The 23107-nt window shown below is 37.1% G+C and overlaps 1 protein-coding gene across 1 annotated transcript; it reads left to right on the plus strand.

Moving 5' to 3' along the window:
* Positions 1-236: 236 nt before the first annotated feature.
* mylipa (myosin regulatory light chain interacting protein a) lies at positions 237-22870 on the plus strand. The gene is made up of 7 exons (XM_084130072.1): positions 237-465; positions 2340-2530; positions 15172-15357; positions 17174-17371; positions 17534-17698; positions 19744-20155; positions 21567-22870. Exons 1-7 carry the CDS (start codon positions 379-381, stop codon positions 21750-21752), a joined length of 1425 nt encoding a protein of 474 aa, XP_083986198.1. The 5' UTR covers positions 237-378; the 3' UTR covers positions 21753-22870.
* Positions 22871-23107: the final 237 nt, after the last annotated feature.

A 23107-nucleotide genomic window follows, 5' to 3' on the forward strand; every position in this document is an offset into this window, starting at 1 on the left:
TTTTTTATTATCTTTTTTTCAATATTTATTATCAGCATCTTCATGATAAATGTAAAGCACCTGTAGAGGACGCTAGTGGTGTCTATTGTATTCACTACTAAATGAACATGGCAGGGCTCTCTGTTGCTGTCAGAGCGTTCGCTGTTCGCTTTGATACGCCTCATGTGATTGGCTGTGGTGGGAGTGGGCGGGGTTTAAATTGCGCTTCATTTATATAGAGCAGGAAACGCTGGGCCATAGAGAGAAACAGATAACAGAAGGCTCGAGGAAAGTGAGCGAGGGCTGATGTAGGGTGCTTAGAGAGGACAACAGTGAGAGCTGTTTGTAGTGTTTTTTCAATACAGGACGGGTAGACCAAAGACAAAACACCTCTCCAAAATGCTCTGCCATGTAACTCGACCGGATGCGGTGGTGATGGAGATTGAAGTGGACGCAAAGGCGAACGGAGAGGACTGTCTGAATAAGGTAAGATCATGAATGAAAGTCTGTGATGTTTGTTATTAAACGCGTCTGAAATGTGCCTTTTATCCGATTAGCGCTCGTGCATTATTCCACAGAAAAGTTGTAGCCTGAGCGCAGAATGAATGAGTTTATGAAGGCACATGGAAACTTAATATCAACATCAACCTATCTGATTGCATGCGTTTATTTTGGGTAAAAATTACAAATTATATTTGGAATGTTCTTAAAATCTTTGAGTGTTTGAGTCGCATTAATTTCTTTCTTTAAATGATTCGAATCAATAGTGCCTGAAGAAGGCAAATAATCAAATGTTAGTCTATAATCGTTCCTAAACAAACAAAATAATTTTTCATGATAATTAACATGCACAGTATGTTGAAGGTGAAACATTACCTTTATTCTTTTTCGAGAAAGAGATGTCTGGGTACTCTAAACGATAGTGTGTAATGTATGCGTGATGGTATGCTCGAGGTTACTAAAGTTCATTCGCAGATGTTTGGCTCGTGCATGGAGGCTCTGCATTTCCTCCAACGTAAATGACAAAGTGAAAGCTTTTTCAACACGTTATACTTTATGCTAGGCCTAAATGTTTTAGGGACATCTCTGAACTTGTATTATCTGATTTTTACACTAAGTCTAGCAGCAGTTTAGAAAACTAAGAAATCAAATTGGCACAAGAGGTGAAAGTTGTGCTTTCATATCAACGAGGCTCAGCTTGATGTATGAATTTCTCTTGTTCTGTGAATTTCAGCATGTCATCTCAGGATATTTTGATGAACTTTTCAAACAAAGTTTATTTATATTACCTACACACGCCGTCGAATAGGGCACTCTAGTCTAGACTAACTCATTATGTTTCTGTTAACGGGTGAAGATACTCCTTTATGACCCTCGTGCCAGAATCCATTATCACTGAAGCATATTTTGATGGACTGTGATAGATTGAACTCTGTTAAAATTCTTTATTTTTCAGTTGACTCTTATGAAAATATTTTAAATTAAGCAAGACCAGATCTAGTTTTAGAATTTTTATCTAAGATAAAATTTAAAAACCTATTTGAATCTCTTTCTCACAATGAATATAATATAATGTAGCTGGCATGTTAACTAAACAAACAAAGTTTAATTCTGACTATTGAATAGTGTTTTAAAGGTGTAATTTTGCCTCTTCAGATTTGCCCTTTAAAGGGGATTTTTCTCTATTATAATTAGTATTATAAGTAATAAGTAAAAAATTAATTAGCTCGATTGTTAAATTAAACCGCATTCTTTTTTCATTTTTATATTTTAATTTATCTTAAAATCATGCTTGCACTGCAAAATTGTAAAATAAATGGATACATTTAGTAAAGTTGATGCATAATGTGACCATAAACCTTTTTATTTTATGGAATATTGCAGTATTATCCATGCACATCGTTATTTAAAAAATGTTTATTCATATGCCCTAGTAATTAAAATAACTTTGCATCCCTCTTGAGAAGACATATCTTCTCTGGTGACGTGTTTACTGGCGCAAGGACGGGACACATGAGATCACACGATCCAACGATCAATTCCCGATGGACAAACTCAAGTCCCGTCCTACCTTTTTTCTTTCTTTTTTCTTGTTCGAGAAGCCGTTTCACTCAGATATAAATCACAATATGGAAGAACAGATTATCGCAACTTCTGTTTCATGAAGACTTTAAAGGAATTGTTCACCAACAAAAAAGGATGAGTAATTCTCATGTTACAAAAACAAAAAATGACACTTCCGTGGCACACAAAAGATGTTGGGAAGAATGTCCAAGCTGCTCTTTTCCATGCAATGAAAGTTGATCTGGACAAGAAAACAAATGATGTTTAACAATATGAAATCTGACTCTTGGTGACAGGTATGTCGGAAGTTGGGAATTATTGAGGTGGATTACTTTGGACTGCAGTTTTCTGGCAGTAAGGGAGAAAACCTGTGGCTGAACCTGAGGAACCGAATCTCCCAGCAGATGGACAATATCACGCCTTGCAGACTACGGCTCAGAGTGAAGTTCTTTGTGGAGCCTCACCTTATTCTGCAGGAGCAGACAAGGTACGTACACAAAAACACATGTACGAGCAAAATGTGCATCACAAAAACAAAATGGATAGTGTTTAAGGAAGTGGTGGCTGAGAACATTTCGTCACCGTCTGTGAGTAGAGATGTTTTTAGACTTCCGTTCAATACAGTGCAAGATGTCAGAAAAACGGCAGTAAGAAACGCAACTGAGTATGCGTGAATTTTTTGTGTGAGAATACTGGAAGTAAAGCCGTTTCCTTCCATTCTTTGTGTCTAATGTGAATTCCATGCCCGACTTGAGCTGTATCTTGTTTTTGGAGTGTGCCTGTGTTAAGATATTACAGCAAAATCTAGGGCAAGTTACATATTAAATATTCATTTAACAATGCTGGTTTTATGGCTGGTCTTTCAGCCTCATATCAGCTGAAGTCATGTGTCTTGCGCAGAGAAAGAGCACTTTGCACAGTAGCCTGTAAAACTTTTTTTTTCTCAGTACAGTAGTTTGCCCTGTAGTAACCCTGCTCCCTGTGGGTTACTATAGGTCGTTGTGCTATGAGCAGCAGCAGGAAATGTGATCCCCCTGCTCAAAGACTCCTACCCACAGAGACTGAGCTGGCCGAGTCACCACCACCACCTCATGCTCTTTTATTCACTCTGACTGTAGAGTTTTGTTACTTTTTTGTCTGAGACAAATGTGGAGCACAGCTTAAAGGATACAAGGATACAAGTTAAACTTTAGTGGCAACATTTGTGGCACAATATTCTTGACCAAATAATTTCATTTAAACAAAGAAAACAGTACACGGGCAACACGATATTAACAATGTTAAAACGCACACTGTTTTGAAAGTATAGACGCAAGACTTGAAGGGATAGTTTGACCAAAATCTGTTAAATCTGTCATTTACTGGCATTATGTTTCATGCCTGTATGACTGACTGACTGACTTCTGTGGAAAGCAAATGAAATGAAGATATTTTTAAGAATGTCGGGTACCAAACAGTTTTGGTGACCACATTGACTTCCATTGTATGGACAAAAATAAAAACATTTCCCAAATTATCTTATTTTGTGTTAGGCAGAAGTAAGTCTAGACATGCGGTTTTGGAACGATGAGTAAATTATGGAATTTTTATTTTTGGGTGAACTTACCCTTTAAGCATTGTACAGTATGTGTAAAGATGAGACTAGTGTGACATCCTTGTCCGTTTAGTTATATCGTATATATTTTCTACTCTTGTCATGACAGTGTAAAGACAGTGAGTTCTATAGCTTAGGATTAAAGATGCATTCAACCACATTATGCATATCACAAATGACTAGAATTTCTGTACAAAAAAGTCTTGGCACAATTTTTTTAAAGCTCAAATAAAACTTATTTTGAAAGAGAATCAATGTTAACTACAACTAACTTTTGGTAATTTATATAACCAGAAATAAAATTAAATATTTGAAGCTTATTTCAGTTAGTTGCAAAGGCAGCATTTGTAATTGTTTAAGTTGAATAACTATTTGAAATAAAATAAAGCTAAATAAAAATAATTTTGAAACTAACTTTAACAAAATTACCAGAAATTAAACTACAATTAAAATTAAATGTGAAAATCTAAAGTTAAGATGATTTAAAAAAAAATGTATAAATACTATGTGTAATAAAATTAATATTGTATAATAATACTAAAATAACACTAGTAAGAATTAACACAAGTGCTTTACCAAAAATAAGAGCTTCGCATTTTAACCCTTAAAAGTGCATGTCCCTGTTTGCCTACTAACAAGGTCAGACTAGTCTTGTGTTAACATGTAATGTGTCTTTGGAAATAAAATTCAGAGCCCCATCCAAAGCTTTAATTTCTTCAACAATGAAATTAAGCTGTCAGTCCAATGTTTTCGAGCACTCTTGCAGTCAACGTCCTCTTCAGAAAGTCTGAAGATAATTTGATTGGGTAGTTAGAATTCTTGTCATGTAAATTAGCCTAACTCTTTTTGTCAGGACGCTGGTCCCACAAATGTTTGTCTCTGACAAAGAGTGGCACAGACAGGTGTTAACATTTTTGTTGACTTGTTTTTCCACTTTCTCTCCTGTTATGTTATAAATAGGGTCTCCCGTGACCTGCTCATTCGTACTGCATTAGCGTCAGCTTGTGCCTGTCTTTGCAGTGAGTATGTACCTGCAGTGTACTACTTTCAACCCTACAGTGAACCCTCTCCTCCGGTATCCGCTGTGTGCTGTTATTTGATAGCTGCCCCGTTTTGGAGCCCTGCGTTTTGTGCGCTCCAAGCTCTGCTGGGGCCTTTTCAATAAAATGAAGTGGACTTGCGTGCCAGCTCCCGCGGTCATTCCCACAGCCATGCGACCTCTGGGCAGAACATCTCTGGCGGGGCAGCGTGTGCATGCGCACTTGCTTCCGTTTCCTGGATACTGGATAGTGTCCTTTTCTAAGGCTTTGTGATTTAAAAGCCATTTTTTTGGGTTTAGATGGCCTTCTGGTGACCTGAGGGAGATTAGCAGGGGTCACTGACAGATGGTGGATGGTAGGATTGAAGGATTTTTTTGGTGGGAGGAGAAACATTAATGTTAAGTACCCTAACTGTTAATTAAAAGTTGCATGTGCTGCACTTCTTTCCGCAAGATGTCTTGATGCGAGGGGGACGTCACACCCCCAGAGCTTCCGCAATATCATTCAAGCTGTTAAGCCACCCTGGACAGCTTTCTAAATGGGCACAAAAACAGCTTACTCTGTGTGAAAGTGTGAAGGCTGACGTGTTGAGATGGCGGGGGGTTGAGACTTTTATTCTCAGTCGACATCAGGACAAGAGCAAAGCTTTGATCAGGCTGAGATTCAATATTTGGTAGAAGAAATGTAAAGCATATTGAATAACAATGAACACCGGCTTTATGGTGTTTATGTGGCAGGAGCTGGAAGTGTTCAGAATGGAATATTAGCATATTGCTAACTGCGCAGTGCACTGAAAACCGCTTACATTTTTTGGAAAATATGTAGTTCTACAACCATTTCAAACTGTATTATGTTACACTTTCACATGCCATCATTATGTGCATTGCTTTTTCCCACGAGTCCTGTTACCATTTCTAAAATAGTTTTAACTCACTGAGGCTTCTTTTATTTTATTTTTATTTTTTATTTAGTAAAATATTGTGAAATATTCAATATTATGGTTTCTGTTATATATAAATATTAAATATTTTAAAATGTAATTTATTGGCAAAGCTGAATTTTCTGATTTGCTGCCCCAGAAACATTTCTTATCATTTATATAATATTATTGTTGAAAATGGTTGTGGTGTATTTATATTTATAAATAAAAATGAATTAATATATGTATTGGTATTTCCATACTGTACATTTGTAATGCTGTGATAATTGTATTATTTAAAATGTTTGTTTTTTGCTTTTAGTGTTTTATTTTGAATGCATTTAGACAAAATGGTATAGAATTTTGATATCTGCCATTTGAAAAGAATTATCAGCTTATTGTATCGGCCAGAATTGTAATATCCGTGCATTCCTTTAAATAACACTGACAAAAACATGAAAGGGTTTTTATATTATGGAGTAAACTGTATTGGACTAAATGGAGAAAGTGACGCCCATGGCAGAATATGGATGGCTGCTTGGCATTTCTGAGTGTAACACAGGCTGCTATCACATGAAAACAGTCCTTTGTTTTCTTTTTGGCACTGTTGTGTGTGCGCGCATATGCATGCATGATGCGGCCCTGCCTCTGGCTACAAGGGTCATGTTCTCTAACCTTGTTTGTTTAATGACCTCTGCCCTACTTCGTCACTGCGTTCCGCTGCCCATCGACCGGCAGTGAGCTCTGGCATGCGTTTACCACACACTCATACAAATGGAGCCTGAAGCCACATGATTTTCCCCACAGGGAATTTTTAAGCGGAATCATGCATGCGCATGAAGTCTGTCATTCTCTCTTGTTGTCTTGTGTCTGGTACTTTTGATTTGTAATCTTTGAAACTGCGTGCAACATCTTGCAGCCATGGTATTACAAACTTCCCTGTAAAACTGATTCAGAGCACCTAAGTGATGATTTATGACTAGAAGTTAGTTAGCTCATGAGCACACATGCACATTAGGAAGAGGCACGAGAGGGGCCGATTCGACCTGTGCCTATAAGTTACAAAAAAGTATTGTGACAGTATCATGATTCAGTGACTATCAAAATGGTAATACCATTTGATTACCATTTTCATGTACCATGGCATTGAAATGGTGCTGTAACATACCTAAAATACATGCTGTAACTTACATACTTTAAAATCAACATAGAACAATCTTCATAAGCCATTTTGCTTCCATAATGTGGCACATTTATGAGTGAAACAGAGTATTTAACATAAAAAAAAAAATGGACTAGGCTTTATCTGTCAGATAATGATTGGATTGTGATTTATAAGTGGGCGTTACGGACCAGAATGAAGCTGAGAAGGTCTAAAAAACGAGGGCTTGGTGGCATTTCTTTACTTTAAACTTCATTCTTAACACGGTTTATTTTTTTGTAAGAGGAAGAGACTTTTATTTCATGAATATGATCAATCTACTCTCTACCTTGGCCCATTCAAAAAAGCAAAAAAAATGTCTGTGTGCATTGACAGAATCCCGAGTCGGAATTGTCAGAATGAGAAAGGGTCGTGCACCGACCCCTGCTGCACCTCAGCACCTGTCCAGGACTAGAAATCTGCTCAGGCTTTCACACTTTCTCTACTTCCATTCTATCTCTGTCTGTTCTGTTATGTAAGATGCACTAAACAGTGCACAGGCCTCTGAATGCAGTAGAGCCGCTTATATAATACCCAGAGCCGGCCGATTGGAAAGGCTAGCTTCTGTAGTCTGTTATTATGACAGTTCCTCATGTTCATTAGTATAAGTGCATCTTCCAAAAATAGATCTTTATACTTCCTCTGTGGAGAGTTTTGACGGATGATTGCCAGATATCAGAAATGTTTACTAGCACGGCAAAATGATTCAGCACAAGGGACTGTTTCCAGTGCTTGGACATCTATTTTTTTTATTTTTTTATTTTGGGCTGGGAAAAATCCTCAAATGAGGCACAGTTTAAAGATATAAACAACAGCCTTGAGGGCCTAATCCTGCTTATATCGTTACTGGATCCTTTGAGGATCAGAGTCGCCCAACCTCTTCTCCCAACCACAATCTCTCACATGTGTTAAGAAATCCCCACCCCCCAAAAACAGCATCTTTTAATCTGTCCTGCTCTGTTTTCAGTTTGCATAATCATACGTTTACACACCCGTAAAGCCAAGTGTTAGCCGACATGTTTTTAAAACTCTTTCTGGCAACGCGCATGATTTTGGTCGATCAGATCACAAGTAGAAGAGGGAGATGCATACACCTTTTACACCTGGTATTTTATTCCGTCTCGTCAACTTTCAACCACTTCCGTCCGGATTTCTATTGGCGGGTAAATGAATGGGGTTTTTCCAGATCTTTCGATCTAATGGACAAAATAAATTTCACACAATTTACGTATAAACGCGACCAGAGAAGACATAAAAACATATCGAGAGCATCAGCTTTTGTTTCTACTCTGATAGCCGCAAGTGTTAGATATCAGGAATGGTGAGAGAACACCGTGCTTGGTACGTTTTTCGTCTTAAAACCAAACTTGGGTCTCCAGCTGACACGGTTTAAATCCCGTCTGGCTAGCGAGCTTTCTATAATGCATTAAGTCAGTAGGTGAAGAGTAGGCAGTCTTTTGTGGATGTTTGAATGCTTTAGACCACATGAGCGTTTGCACTACGAAAGCAATTTTTTTTTTTTATAACAAAACACTTCTTTTTTTTTCTTTTTTTTTAAACGAAATTAATAGTAAATTGCACAATTAATTCCAAAGAAACTGCAAGTAAGATGTTGAAATAAGTGACATTTTGAAGCACAAATACTGAAATATTATTTTCTGCTCTAATAATCGGTTTTATTTACAACTTTGTGTATTTGAAAATGCTATTTATTTAATAAACATTGTATTGATGTGTATCAGCACCGCTGTCACAAACCCTTGCATTTTTCATCTGTATCCCTGCTACGCACCATTAAAATCAATAGATTTGGCAGCATTCTTTGACATGGTTTGTAGTGTGTAGGGGCCTTAATGTTACCTTGCTAAACCTCATTAACCCATCCTCGAGGCAACTTTTAGCTGAAATATGGTGGGTTTGACTATGCACAGCTAACATTTATGATGTTATGGGGGAGAAATAAGGTCATTGTTGAGTAGTCAACACTCAATAATAGTTGCATGCTTATGATTATGCTCTAGTTCGTCTTTATGGCATGCTATACGTGCCAGGCTTGTGTAAAGATGCCTGTATTGTTTTAGAGGGCTTGAGTGTTTAGCATTCTCATCAGGACTGAATGATCCTGTTGATCCACAGAGGCCAGCACCATTAGCAGAGGCACAGGACAATTTAAATAAGAGAAGGGGTCTTTTAAACATTAATCGGTGCACTGGTTTAGCTTCAACCCTTGGGAAGAGCAGCGAATAATGTTTAAAAGATTAAGCCACGCACATTCTTACCCTGGCTATTTGGTTCTTGTTCAGAAACATGAAAACATCTACAGAGTTCTCATACTTGAAACCACACTGGTTTTCTTTACGCCTGCAAATATGCAAAACATGCTGCTGTGATCTCAGATCTTGTTATCTTCACAGTCAGGGCCCTGGGTGTTGTCAGCAGGAACTGGAGTGCAGGTGCCATTCGGGGTCAACATGATCTCAAACAGGCAACTGCCGAGACAAACTTCTTACCACTCTCACCCCACATCCAATCCTCACAACAAGGTCACCAGCAATCCCAGTAAGCTCCCGATTACCTCCTTACCGCAGGAAGACTGACACGCAGAATCCTCCTGAAGCTTTGTATATGGATCACAAAACATTGAAATGTTGAGAAGTGGCGTTAACATGGGAAATGCAAGCTCAAATCTGGCTTGCAACCAATAAGACCCCATTCCCCTCTATTCTTGACGACATGAATTCCTGCCCTATTCCACCTCCAGACCTCAAACCCATTAGAAACCATTATATCCTTAAAAAAAAAAGAAAAAAAAGCAAGCCAAATGGGATTAGTGTAGGTGTCGTGTGAAAAAAAAAAAAAAAAATCCATTTTAAAAATCCCTTGTACCAATATCTCTGAAGCATATTTTGATGAACTGTGATGACTCCTCTATGATTCTTATGTAAAGAATAAAGCGAGAACCAATATATCACGTATTTGTTGTTTATATATACTTTTCACTTGTTTCTCTCCAGTAATGTAGCTATGGTAGTTGGAATTTTTCACCAAGTTCTAAACCAACAAACCTAAAACAAATAATTAAAAAAAAACTCAGCAAAGTTGACTATGCGCCATTCCCCAGTAAAGTCATATGAAGGACTCAATTTACTAATTTAGCTTTGAATCAGAAATAAGGCAGTTGGTTTTTGTTAAATAAAAGTGGTGAAATCATTAGTGTAATATTTAACTGGATAGAAATTTAAATGCAAGCTAATTTATGAAAATACAACAAATATTTGAATGTTCAGTTTTAAGCTTGCATCTTGCACTCTTCCTCTTTGTGTTAATGGTTATTCTGTGAATTAAAACACTAGAGCTCTGTTGTCTCTCTGTGTTTACTGGATTACATGCGCTCTGACAGCAGAGCTGGTTTAACCGCATTTGTAGATGAACTGTAGTAACCTACATCTATTTAAGCTGAGTGTGAATTACTCAGGAATGATGTTAGGTTGTCTCCACACCCAATTTAATTTTGTTAGGTTTTTTTTTTTTTTTTTTTTTTGCCCACAGCATTATTACCGTTTGTCAAATCGATGCTGAATGCATCACTTGCCAGAGGCGTTTGCTCACAAAGGATCTCTTTGTTTCAATGCCTGTTTTCATCTTAATTTTCGAGCGAATGATGATTAACGCTTTGTGGTTTAGCGAGGAGGTGTTTACCTGTGATGCATGGCAGAGTTTACTAGAGTTCGTTGACTGAGAGTAACCCCAGCTACACACATGGCTCAGAGCAATGTTATTTGACTATCTCTGAAACCACATTGTTTCGAAGGGCGCCTGAAAAGAATGAAACCCCTGTGCGGATTGCCCTCTTTGTTGCAGTCTCCGGGCAGAAGCTTCTCGTTTCATTTCAGAGGAATGTTTTGTTCTTTGCGTCAGACCCCAAAACATCTGGCCCCCCCATGATGACTTTGCCTGAATCTGAGAAGACGAAACAATTAGTAGGGAAAGAATTGAGCAAAATTAGTAACCAGAATCCTATAAGTTTAAAATTACAGTAAATTAAAATTACTTAAAATAAAATTAATCTTACAACTTTAAACGTGTTTGTACGGAGCACCTAAAGGGACATGGTGTGGGAGGAAAAATTAGCCAATGTTTTTGCATTCTCTTGCAAAACTTGATTTTGCAAGTTTCTGCAAAAGCATTGAAATCTTTTTACCACCATGTTCCTTTAGTGGCTCAGTAGGTTTGTGTCTGAAATGTTTAAAAATATTTCACATTTTCAAGCTAGTTCAATAAAAACATATTTACAATCTTGCCAACATTCAGCCTAAACGCTTTAATGTCTCACAAACCTACTATCAGCTAATTTGAAAGTGCCATAAACTTTGTGAAATCTAAAATACTTTTCTGCTGCCTGTCATTTATTCACTTTCCAGCCATACATCAGGGGGAATTCTGCAGAAAGTTTCACTGCATTTGAAGCCAAAACCTCAAACCCACAAAAGCCCTCCTTCGCAAAGCTCAAGCTCTCTCAGATATCACAGCATGACCCATTTCTTGTCAGCAGAAGGGTGCAGGCGTTTTTAATTGAATTCTTCCAGTTACATGATCAAGTTCTCCTGCTGCAATGTGATTGTTTCTTTTGTCTTTGTGTGAGGAACTCTGTAGTTTCAGAGTAGCATAGCGTACTTCTCAGATGATTTAGGAACTTCAAAGAAAGCGGTGCATGTTTGTGCTTTTTTAGTTTTATTTTATTAGTTTGGTAATACAATGGGGGGAAAGTTTCACATTTATTGTGGAGATGTGGTAATAGGACATCATGATTTCATGCAGTAATTGCAGTAACCGCAATATAATGCGGTGTGGATACTTTAATAAGCAGTTTACCACACACAGAATCATATCTTTATAACATGAATGCTGTACCTTGTGCACACGTACACTCAACATTCAAACTCACTTGAGCGGGATTTAAGTGATTTAAACAGTTGGTGAGAGAGAGTGGAGCACACCTGTTGCCCCCAGACCCCCCCCCCCCCCCCCCTCAACCCTAATCTGATGGAATTAATACACTAGACTCCACCACAACCTGCTGCTTTCAGCTGCTCTTAGCTTAAAAAGTCTTCTCTTGTTTAAAAAAAAAAAAAAAAAAAAAAATACACTTCAGCATACCTTTATGGGACTTATTGTGGGAATTATACACACTACCAGTCAAAAGTTTTGGATCGGTAAGATTTTTAATGTCTCCTTCTGCTCACCAAGGCTGCATTTATTTGATTAAAAATACAAAAAGAAGAGTAATATTGTTAAATATTATGACAATTTAATATATTTTAACATGTAATTTATTCCTGTGATCAAAGCTGAATTTTCAACATCGCATTACTCCAGTCTTCAGTTTCACATGATCCTTCAGAATTAATTCTAAAATGCTGATTTGATGCTCAAAAAACTTTCATTATTATCATCACATTTGTGGAATTTTTTTTTTCTTCCCAGGATTCTTTGAATAGAAAGTTCAAAAGAACAGCATTTATTTGAAATAGAATCTTTTGTAACATAATAAATGTCTTTACTGTAACTTTTGATCAATTTAATTCGTCCTTTAATGAATAAAAGTATTGATTTATTTTATTTATTTCCCCACAAAAAATTAAAATTCTTACTGAACTCTTACTCTTGAACGGTAGTGTTTAATGTCACAAACGCTTTCCATTTCAGAGAAATGCTGTTCTTTTGAACTTTCTGTTCCTCAAAGAATCAAATCATCGTAATAGAATGATTTCTGAAGGATCATGTGACACTGAAGACTGGAGTAATGATGCTGAAATTTCAGCTTTGATCACAGGAATAAATTACACTTTATTATATATTCACATAGAAAACAGCTGTTTTAAATTGTAATAATATTTCACAATATTACTGTTTTGTTGTAGCCTGGCAAGCCAGACCTACATCAAGATGTTAGGTCTGGCAACTCACCATAGACACGGCTCAATCCGAGGGGCGGGATAAACGGCTGTCTTTCATATTCCCTCTGCACGCAATAGGACAGCGCTTCAACCAACCAGAACGTTTTCCCAACAGCGGAGCTAGTTGATAGATTCAACTTTTGCCATATCTGGCCGGCAAACTACGAACACATCTTCCTTTTTTTTAAGAATGATTTAAGTGCCGTTCTTTGCTGCCTTTTATGGATGTTCACACCAACCCATTCAACCCACACACAGTGAAGGATCATATTGTGTGGCAGTGTTTGTTGATGATGAGTGGCTGCATCAGCACAGCTGAGTGTTTCTAAGATTAGTCGCGTAAGGAGCCTGACTGAACCAGCGCCGCACGTTCCATCCTGGAGTAGCTTGAGTTTGACCGCTAGTAACCTCTCTCCCTGCCTCCCTCCCTGCCCCCGTCAGCCTCCTTTGTTTTGCCTGCCAGGTATAGTAATTCATCACATGAGTCTGATGTCACCACAGGGAAGTGTCTCGTCAGGCCGGGCGAGACTTTCTTTGTCAAACCGCGGGTCTTGTTTATTTGTCTAACCTATGAATCCACCTCAAAACTTTCATTTTCCGCCTTTTTTATAATGTCCCTTTTTTCATCCAAAGTCAATGTTTATCAGTCCAGGGCTTTTGTCGGCAGGACTGCGCAAACTGATATGCCATTTGTTTGTTTTTCTAAAGAGCCATCGCCTATGTGAGCAGAGCAGGAATGTCTCTTAGCCTGTTTTGGTGTTCCCATGCTCTTCTGTTGGCTGGGGGAACAGAGGCATGCTGGGGTAAACATCAGCCCTGTTTGGTCTCCCAAACCTCTTGCAAAGTTGTAGTGGACATAAGGTTATGGGGACATAAGGGCTTTGGGTCAGATATTCATAAACCTAAAGGAGCCAGAGCTGGTTAGTACAGGAACAAGGAAGGTTTGGGCAGAAGTTAACCATGATGCTGTTAAACTGGTTTGTGAAGAACCACAGGAGCAGATGAGCAGCTGATACAGTACAAGCAAATTCAACTTGTTTTTCACTGAACAGAAGTATGATGCAGTCATACAACTGCAAAAACATGATGATAATAATAATACATTTAAAATAAATATAGTGTTTTGTATTATCATAATTATTATATTTAATGTAAAATGATTGGTCTTAATATAAAAAAGAACATTAATAACCATAATAATAATGTTACACTTTAATATAAATAAAAATAACACCAATAACAATTTTAGTTAATATTAATTATTAATAGTGTTAAATATGATCTCATTTGTTTTTTTAACTCTATGATGCAGAAATGCAACCAAACATCTGTTTCATATTTACATTTCTGTTTGTTTTTCCTCTATTTTTTTTCTTTATATTTGAAATCATCCTCTGACAAATGTTTGTTTTGTTTTTACTTTTTGATTCATAGCAATGTCCTGCTCGTCTAATCATCATTTAGTGACTGTTGTTGATCCTGGAAATCATTGCTCAAATACCTTATTGTTGATTATTACAAAGCGGTTAAGTTAAATTCTGTCTATCTGTTCATTTGACAGCTGAGCAGGAAGCAGTCTAATGCTTAGTCAAGGTGAAAACATTCCCTTCATGAGAATCAATCAGTAAAAAGATAAGTTGATAACAAACCACTGTTCTAACGGCTGCAAGCTTGGTTTGTGTGACTTTAATGTCAAGTTGTATCCTTGAGACTTTCCTGCTATTGATCGATCAGAGAACAAATACTGACAGTCCCACAGACAGCTGAAAGGAGATCTATCTTCAGTAAAACACACGATTAGCACTCCTGAATTACAGCTACAGGGATTTATGTCAGCTTTATGTCAGCAGTGAGTCGTGAATGTGCTTTTCATGCACTGTATTGAGACTGCATGCTTATCGTTTAGTAACACGCCGGCGGGGTTATGCATTAGGGCCCGTATAACCTCAGGAGTTGTTACGCTGCCAGATAAGAGAGATAAGAAAGAGACTGGAGCAAAAGTCAAACCACTTCACGCACAATACAATACAAAGTTCTCCTGTTTTGTTTTCAAAGTGAAAGTATCCATTTGGAATGGAAACCGTCATTTCTGCTTTTTGTTTGACCTTTTGCTATTTTCCAATTAATTTTTATTCACTTCTGGTTTTCACTGTTCCCTTTTAAAGGGACCATTCACCTAAATGATATCTATTCATGGATCTTATTTTGAAATGCTAGTTGGATGCAGCATTGTGAGAGCATATGACGTGTTTTGTAATTCAAGTTCTCCATCACCTGCTTCAGTCTGTGTATATCCGCTCTCGCTTTCCTGTTGTACCACCTGTCCACATCCATATGTGGTTCCCTCACTTTCCACAGTACCACCTGCTTCCGTCCGTAACAAACTCTCACGCTTTTTGTTTTCTATTGCTCTACAGGCACCTGTTTTTTATGCATGTGAAAGAGGATCTGCACCGTGGACATCTGCGGATGTGCTCCGAACAAGCCGAAGAGCTCAGCGCCCTCCTAGCCCAGGCCGAGTTCGGGGACTATAACCAGAACACAGCCAAGTACTGGTACACTGAACTCTGTCCCACAGAGCCCAGCCAAGCCACCATCAACAGGTAAACCAACACGCCAATCAAAATTATCACTTCCATCGTATTTGTATCGTGCTTTTATGATGATATTAAATGTGTTCTGTGTTATAGATTATAGATTATAAAATTAAAATAAATGAACTAATTAAATGTAATTAAAAACACTTTTTGTGGTAATCAACATTATGCCACAGATGGTGTTGGTAGAGTTTACCTTGTATTGTATTGAACCTTTTTAGATCCAATAATATAGGTTATCCATTTTATAAATCAATTGGAGAGAATAAATTATGGTTGTTTCATTTGGCACAGTATGTTTCTGTTAATCTATATTTTAAATTTTGGGGGTCTGGAAGATTTTTTTGTTTTTGTTTTATGTTCTTGGTTTTATTCTCAGCAAGGATGCATTTATTTGATCAAAAATTATAGTAAAACAGTAATATTGTGATATTGACAATATTGATCATATAGTCCCTGATCTGATGAATAGATGTTAAATTCTTAAAATATAAATGTAAAAAATCATACTGGCCCCTATCTTTTGAATGGTAGTGTATTTTATCAGAAAGAATGTGAATGTATTTAACTACGCATTTTAATATGAAAACGTACCATTTATAACAGATGTAACCACATCTGTTATGAACATATGCCATGCAAAAAAAAAAAAAAAACATACATTTATAAAAATAGATATATTTAAAAATAAATGCTTTTAAAAAATAAAAATTATACTGAAACCTACAGCTTGTTAAAATAGAATTTTAGATCCCACAAACCGCCATCCAAGAGAAGCTAAAACTCTATTTTCTCAAGATTTTGATAAGATAGTGTAAAGATTGTGTTTTTTTGTTTTGGTTTTGGTTGTTAGGTGTTTAGGTGGTTACTTACTGGTTACTTACAAGTCAACGGAGCTGAGCTCTAATCTGTGCTCTCATGCGTACTTCTGATCCAGGGCTGTGTGGTTGTAAACAAAGCTCTCCTAATAGTGTTTGACTAATTACAGTTCTCCTTTGTAGAGTTCTGTCAGACTCTTTAACTTGTTTTAGATAGATAACAGACAACCTAATCAAATACAATCAAAGTGGATTAATGAAATCTGTCTCTAGTGATTAATCATTATTGTCATCAAATCAAATTAAGACTAATGCTTACATGAAGAAAATCAAAGAGCTTCATACAGGCTAACACAAAGCCATGGACTTCGTCAGTGATTAATATAATGTTAAGTGACTTTAAATGATTATCTGTACGAGTCTTTGTTTTTGGCTGATAATAGAAGTAGATATCAGGTTCCAGTTTAAACATTAAATCATGTTGTTATTGGCCATAATAAAAGTAATTGTCAGCTATCGATAGTATAGTATGGTATATTAAAATTATTATATTAATTTATATTAAAACTTATATCATTAATTTATATTTTAACACATTATATTAATTTATATCAACTTATATTATATTAATTTATATTAAATGATGTGATTATAAACTTGTATTATTGTTACTGTATTTATACTATATTATTATAATATTTTCCTGTATTAGTCTGATTTGGCAGAAATTATAAATGTTTCTATTTTTTTGTTTCTCTTTTTAAAGTTTTTTTTTTTTTGTGACTTGAATCACAGTTTTATATTGGAGATTTTAATAATTTTTTAGTTTTTTATAACTTAGCCATAATAAAATATAGTATCAACTTCAATAGCAAAACCTAAAATTCAAAACTAATATTAACAACGATTTTTACTCTTGTCCCTCTCCCTCAACCTCTCTCCCACTTTTCACTTGATCAGCTGGTGTAATTTTTTGGACTCAATGTGTCTCTTGATTTTGGCAGTATCATAGCCAAGCACAAGGCTCTGGAGGGTTTGAGCCAGGCCTCGGTGGAGTACCAGGCCCTGCAGCTGGTGTCGTTGCTGGAGCATTATGGGGTGGAGTGGCACTGGGTGCGGGACGCTGAAGGACAGAGGTTGGCTATCGGAGTGGGACCAGAGGGCATAGCCATCTGCCGAGAGGACTTCTCCCTGGTTAACAGGTTAGACTTTGATGCGGTGACGCAGCCTAAAGCGCTCCTGATGGCGTCATTTTCATAAAATGACACCCAGAGCACATCTCCGGATCAGTCATGTAACATTAATTCAATTTGTGCCATTACTGCCTTTTGAATGTAATGTGTCATATTTTCCCTTCAATGCAGGATATCCTATCCCATAATACAAATTGCCACGCAATCAGGGAAGACTGTGTACTTGACTGTCACCAAGGAAACCAGCGACAGTGTGGTCCTGCTGTTCAAGTTAATCAGTAATCGAGCAGCTAGTGGGCTGTACCGGGCGATCACAGAGACGCATGCCTTTTACAGGTGAGACATTCACATCTGAAAGCACCATAAAACCCTTCAGTGAGCACAATGATGCATCATTACATTCTTAAACGTGATTCATTTTTTCATGTTAATGTGCAGTTAAGCAGCTTTGCCACTCTTGACACTAAACACCTTGTGCACAGCTTTTAACCCCCGGTTTCACAGACAAGGCTTAAGCCTAGTCCCTGACTTCAATGTATGTTAGAGCTGTTTTAACCGAAAGCAACTTGAAATAATATATCTTAAAATATGTCAGTGCCATTGTTTTGTCTCAAGATGCACACCAGTAATGTTTATTTTCTAAAGCATATTTAAAAAAGCTACTTAAATTTCCTAATTGAACTAAGGCTTAATCCCGGCTTAATGTAAACCCTGTTTGTGAAACCAGGCCCTTAGTGTCTAGCATGCTTTAGCTGGCCTGTCTGGACCTCTTAAAATGTTGTTTTTTTAGGCATTGTTCTCATAGAGAGGTAATAATCTCTCTTTGGCCTGGTTATTGTTGAAGTTCTATAGTATTTTCTTTGTAGAAAGCCTTTGTCAGCACTTTGCTCTGTTTGAGGCGTTTTGTGCTTTACATGATTAGATGCTTTTGTTTTGGACTTTCTCGGAGCATTTTATTGCAAACTAACGTTGACCTTTATTTGTAAAACTGCTAGCTGTGAAAACGTCTTGCATCGTCAAACATGTTACAAAGTAACTAACAGTTATTTAGCTGTACAAGTGGGTCAGCCTTAAAGGAACACTCCACTGTTTTTTGAAATAGGGCTTATTCACCTTCTTTCCTACATTTAGATAGGTGGGCAAATGCATTTTTGTCTCCGTGCATGCATTGTTTTAGTTTGACAGGGTCGGCGCTAGCTTAGCTTAGCATAATGAATGGAATCCTTTGTTGCCAGCTAGCATGTCCGGAGTAAAAGTGATATAAAAATAAAAAAAACACCTAATTACTTCTTGTGGCCTGCGTATTCACAACACAAATAGTGATGCAGATTAACACTAGGCGATTTCCTAGGCAGATATTGACTTGGGACTATATTAGGGGGAAGCACAGGCGAAGCACTGCTACTTGGGCGCAGAGATATCACGCCCAAGTAGCAGTGCTTCGCCTGTGCTTCCCCCTAATATAGTCCTTAATATATAAGTCAATATATGCCTAGGAAATCGCCTAGTGTTAATCTGCATCGCTATTTGTACTCGTTGTGAATACGCAGGCCACAAGAAGTAATTAGGTGGGTTTTTTTATATTTTTTATATCACTTTTACTCAGGCCATGCTAGCTGGCAACAAAGGATTCCATTCATTATGCTAAGCTAAGCTAGCGCCGACCCTGTCAAACTAAAACAATGCATGCACTGAGACAAAAATGCATTTGCCCACCTATCTAAATGTAGGAAAGAAGGTGAATAAGCCCTATTTCAAAAAACGGTGGAGTGTTCCTTTAAACGTACCTCTAAAATAAAATTAAAAATTCAAATAAAATCCAATCAATCAATAAAATCCAATCAATCAATCAGTAAATGCTTACTGATGCTCAATGCTTAGTTGTCATAACGTCACAATGCAAAAGAACATAATAAATGGGGTTAAATGCATGACCCAGATCTCGCTGATAAACTGATTTATTTTATTGCTTTTGAGTTGAATTCAATCTTTGAGGAGATTGAGGAAAAAAACAGAGATTGAGACGTTGCTCTGTAGCAACATTCCCATTATCTAACCTAGACAGTGTTATATACGTCTGGCAATAAAACTGCTTTCACCTTTTGAAATGTGTTAGTGTGTAAGGCACGGTTTCTTCAGCCCTCGATAAGAGATTTTACTGCCAAGACGTTGAAGAATCGAGCCAGTCGCTGCTCTCTGCCCTTGAACTCTAACAAGCTGCACCATCCTTCATTTTCACAACTACAGCAGCTTTTCAAAAGCCCATTATTTCTGATGGATAATGGATCATTTGTGCCGCTGTGTGGCAGACGCTGAGCAGATAATGCGCTAATGTGTAATATGCCATCTTGCTAACCTATCACTCTTGCTTTTGTCTGCAGGTGTGACACCGTGACAAACGCAGTCATGATGCAGTACAGCCGGGATTTCAAGGGACACCTGGCTTCACTTTTCCTCAATGAGAACATTAACCTGGGCAAGAAGTATGTATTCGACATCCGTCGGACCTCCAAGGAAGTGTACGACTACGCCAGACGCGCACTGTACAACGCCGGTATCGTGGACCTTATGTCGAGGCCGGGGGAGCGCACTCCGTCGTCCCGCTCGCCGTCCCGTGACCAGGAGGGGGCGCTGGACTGCGGGGGCTGCCAGCAGAGCCGCTCGCTACAGGAGAAGCTGCAGAAACTCCGTGAAGCGCTGCTGTGCATGCTGTGTTGCGAAGAAGAGATCGACGCCGCGTTCTGCCCCTGCGGTCACATGGTCTGCTGCCAGAACTGTGCTACACAGCTGCAGGTCAGACAACATTTGGGTTTGGGGAACATTTTATCCAATATTGCGCCAAAAATGTTAATGATAAATCTGTTGTGATATCACAAAGAAGAAAAAAGTAGCTTGGCATAATCTTTTAGTATTATTTCCTAAATGGATCTTTTTAATTATTCATTTCTAATTTCTTAAATATATTTTAATATTAATATTTGGAAAATTTTGTTCAAATCAAAGCCATGTGGTGCAGCTAACATGCATAAATAAAACAAAATATAAAAGTTCAAACCTTTTTGTGACAAGGCAAGGCTAGTTCATGTTGTAAAATGTCATGTGGTGTGACAATTTAATTATATGCATTAATTAATGATGTTTGTGAATTGAAAAAAAACATTACCCAAGTAAAAAAAAAAAAAAAAGATTAAGATGTGTATACTTGCATACATTGTGATTTAAGTGTGATTTATATACTATTATAGTGTTTAAAAGTGTTAATTGGCTTTTATTTTATTGTTTTACTTTTAGTGCTTTTCTTTCAATATTTCCTTTTAGCTGTAATTTCTTTAATTCATTTTAGCCACAACATTAGTTACCAAGGCAACAAAAACTATTTAAATTTTAGTTAAAATAACACTGCTCCCATGTATTCAAAGTGTAAAGAAATGACTTTTGAATTAGTTGGACCATGATATTTTTTTTTAAATTGAGTCATTAAATTGAAACTTGAAAATTTAAAGTTTGTTTTGTTTGTATACATAAAAAAAAGAAAAAAAAGAAGAAAAAAAAAGAAGATTTTTCTGTTTCTTAATCACTGACACTTTTATGCAATTGCTCTAGTAAAATTGTTTTTCTGGAAATGTTATTAAACATTAACCATAGATATTAAATAACAAAGTGGTAAAGCCTAGTTTTGTATAATCCAGTGAATTAAATAATGTACATTTTCATTTGCATCTCTTTTGACTTTTCTCTCTTCATTTATAATTTGTTGGACATAAACCAAAAGGTTTATTTATAATAAATGGCATCAGTACAAAACGACTTAACATTAGGTTACCTAAGATTTTAGTTACAACATTATAATAAAAAAGCGGCAAAATTATAAAACCGATAAAGCTCACTTAAATAAACATGTAAACTGGTTCATGTTATAGATCTTATTGACTTGTTTGAAATGCATCCCTTCACACTACCCCATTAGCCCTACAACATTTTAACAAAGTAAAGTTACTAATAGCTGTGCAAATACTTCTACCGTGATATAAGCGGTGTGTAAAAAATCTCTACTGTTGACACTTTCTTTAGCATAGCATATGATACCCAGCCTTAATAATTGCAACTATCTACCACAAGACTTTTATACCTTTATTTAAGAGCTATGTAACAATAATGTTATTGTGGTGCATGCTGACTGAAGTCTGTTGTTTTATCTTTACAGTCATGCCCGGTGTGTCGGTCAGAGGTGGAACACGTCCAGCACGTCTACTTGCCAACGTGCACCAGTCTGCTCAACCTGACCATCGGCAGCGGCAGCAACAGCCCTGAACCCATCCACCGAGGGGTGGCCGCCCACACCTGCACTACCAACGACTACTCCACCAGTGAAAAGATCTACCAAAACTAAGCTTGCCTACCGCTTTTCCACAGGACTTTAATTTTAGTTGATGCGGTGGCAGACTGAGAGTCTGAGCGTCGCGGCGGTTGGGTTGCTCCTCGTTGAAATGTTGTTTTTGAAACCATTGAGGAGACCATGATCTTTTGATGTTTATGAATGTTTGTCTCTTAAATTAATTGTATCAGTTGATCTGATAAATGTATTTTTGAAAGTGTTTTTTCTTTTACTTGTCCATACGCAACAGCATGCAGAACGTTCAAGCTGATATTTTTGTCTCATAAACCTGCACAAATCTGTATCCCATGAGGAATTGTATAGTTTAGGGAGTTGCTTTTGGTTTCCTAATTTAATTTAATTTTATGTTTTGCTTTTAATATGCATTGTCCACTTTAAGCATGTGGTTTTTTTTTTGTTTTGTTTTTTTTGCAGTGGATTTGAGTTTGTTTTAGGTTTGTCTTCATAGTTTCCATGCCAATGAAGAGGTATTTATGGCGAGGGGCACAAACCCTCGCAGCACTTTTGAGTAGAGAGGATGTTGTCGAACTACTGATCCTCCATTCATATATAGATTACCAGCTTCCGACACTCCAAACCTGGTCTGTAAAGGCTCCTCGGAGGTTTATTCTTTCTAATATGCTTTATTTCACAGATATGGTCAACCAGTGATTAGCTTTGAATTTAAAGGGTACTGAATGATCTGCTAACCATTTTATAAGATTTTGACCTTTTTACGCTTTGTTTTTGTGGAAGATGTGATAAAAGGTATCTATAGGAAAGTTGTTTTTTTGTTTTTTAAACAAGAAATTATCTAATTGACACTGTCACTTTACCAAGGAGTTTCCTAAGTGTATTGTTCCTAGGGGTTTGCCTTAATGTAGCAGCAACACGGTGTGTTTGATATGCATTCTTTCTTTGCACAGACTATTATTGAGAGATGAAGAGGACTATTTTCTTTACTGCTGACACAATATTGAACGTCACAGCAGGGGATATTTTTTTCAATTTGTACATGTAGGATTTGTTTCTGTTTGTTTGAAGCAAAAACTATGCTCTGTAAATATAGAAGTAACTCTCAGTCTTTTATATTTCTTTGAACGAGAGGTATTAATAAAGCTGTTTTTTTTTAAACTAACATTGTGAGTGTGTGTATGTTTTTGTCAAGCAAACTGTCCTAGTTTCCTGCTTTGCTTTTCTTATGTTAATATGGTAGAGCCTGGCTACTTGGCAGAAGTTGGCACATTATACACCACAAGTTAAGTTCTAAAACACAAGCAGAGATAAAAAATACACCTCTGACCCTCCCCGAGTGCACAATGACTCTGAGGGCAAAAGTCTTTCTGTCATCAACCATTAAAGTGCGAATT

The sequence above is a fragment of the Abramis brama genome (assembly GCF_963993115.1).
Source record: "Abramis brama genome assembly, chromosome: 12".
Classification (NCBI taxonomy): Eukaryota; Metazoa; Chordata; class Actinopteri; order Cypriniformes; family Leuciscidae; genus Abramis; species Abramis brama.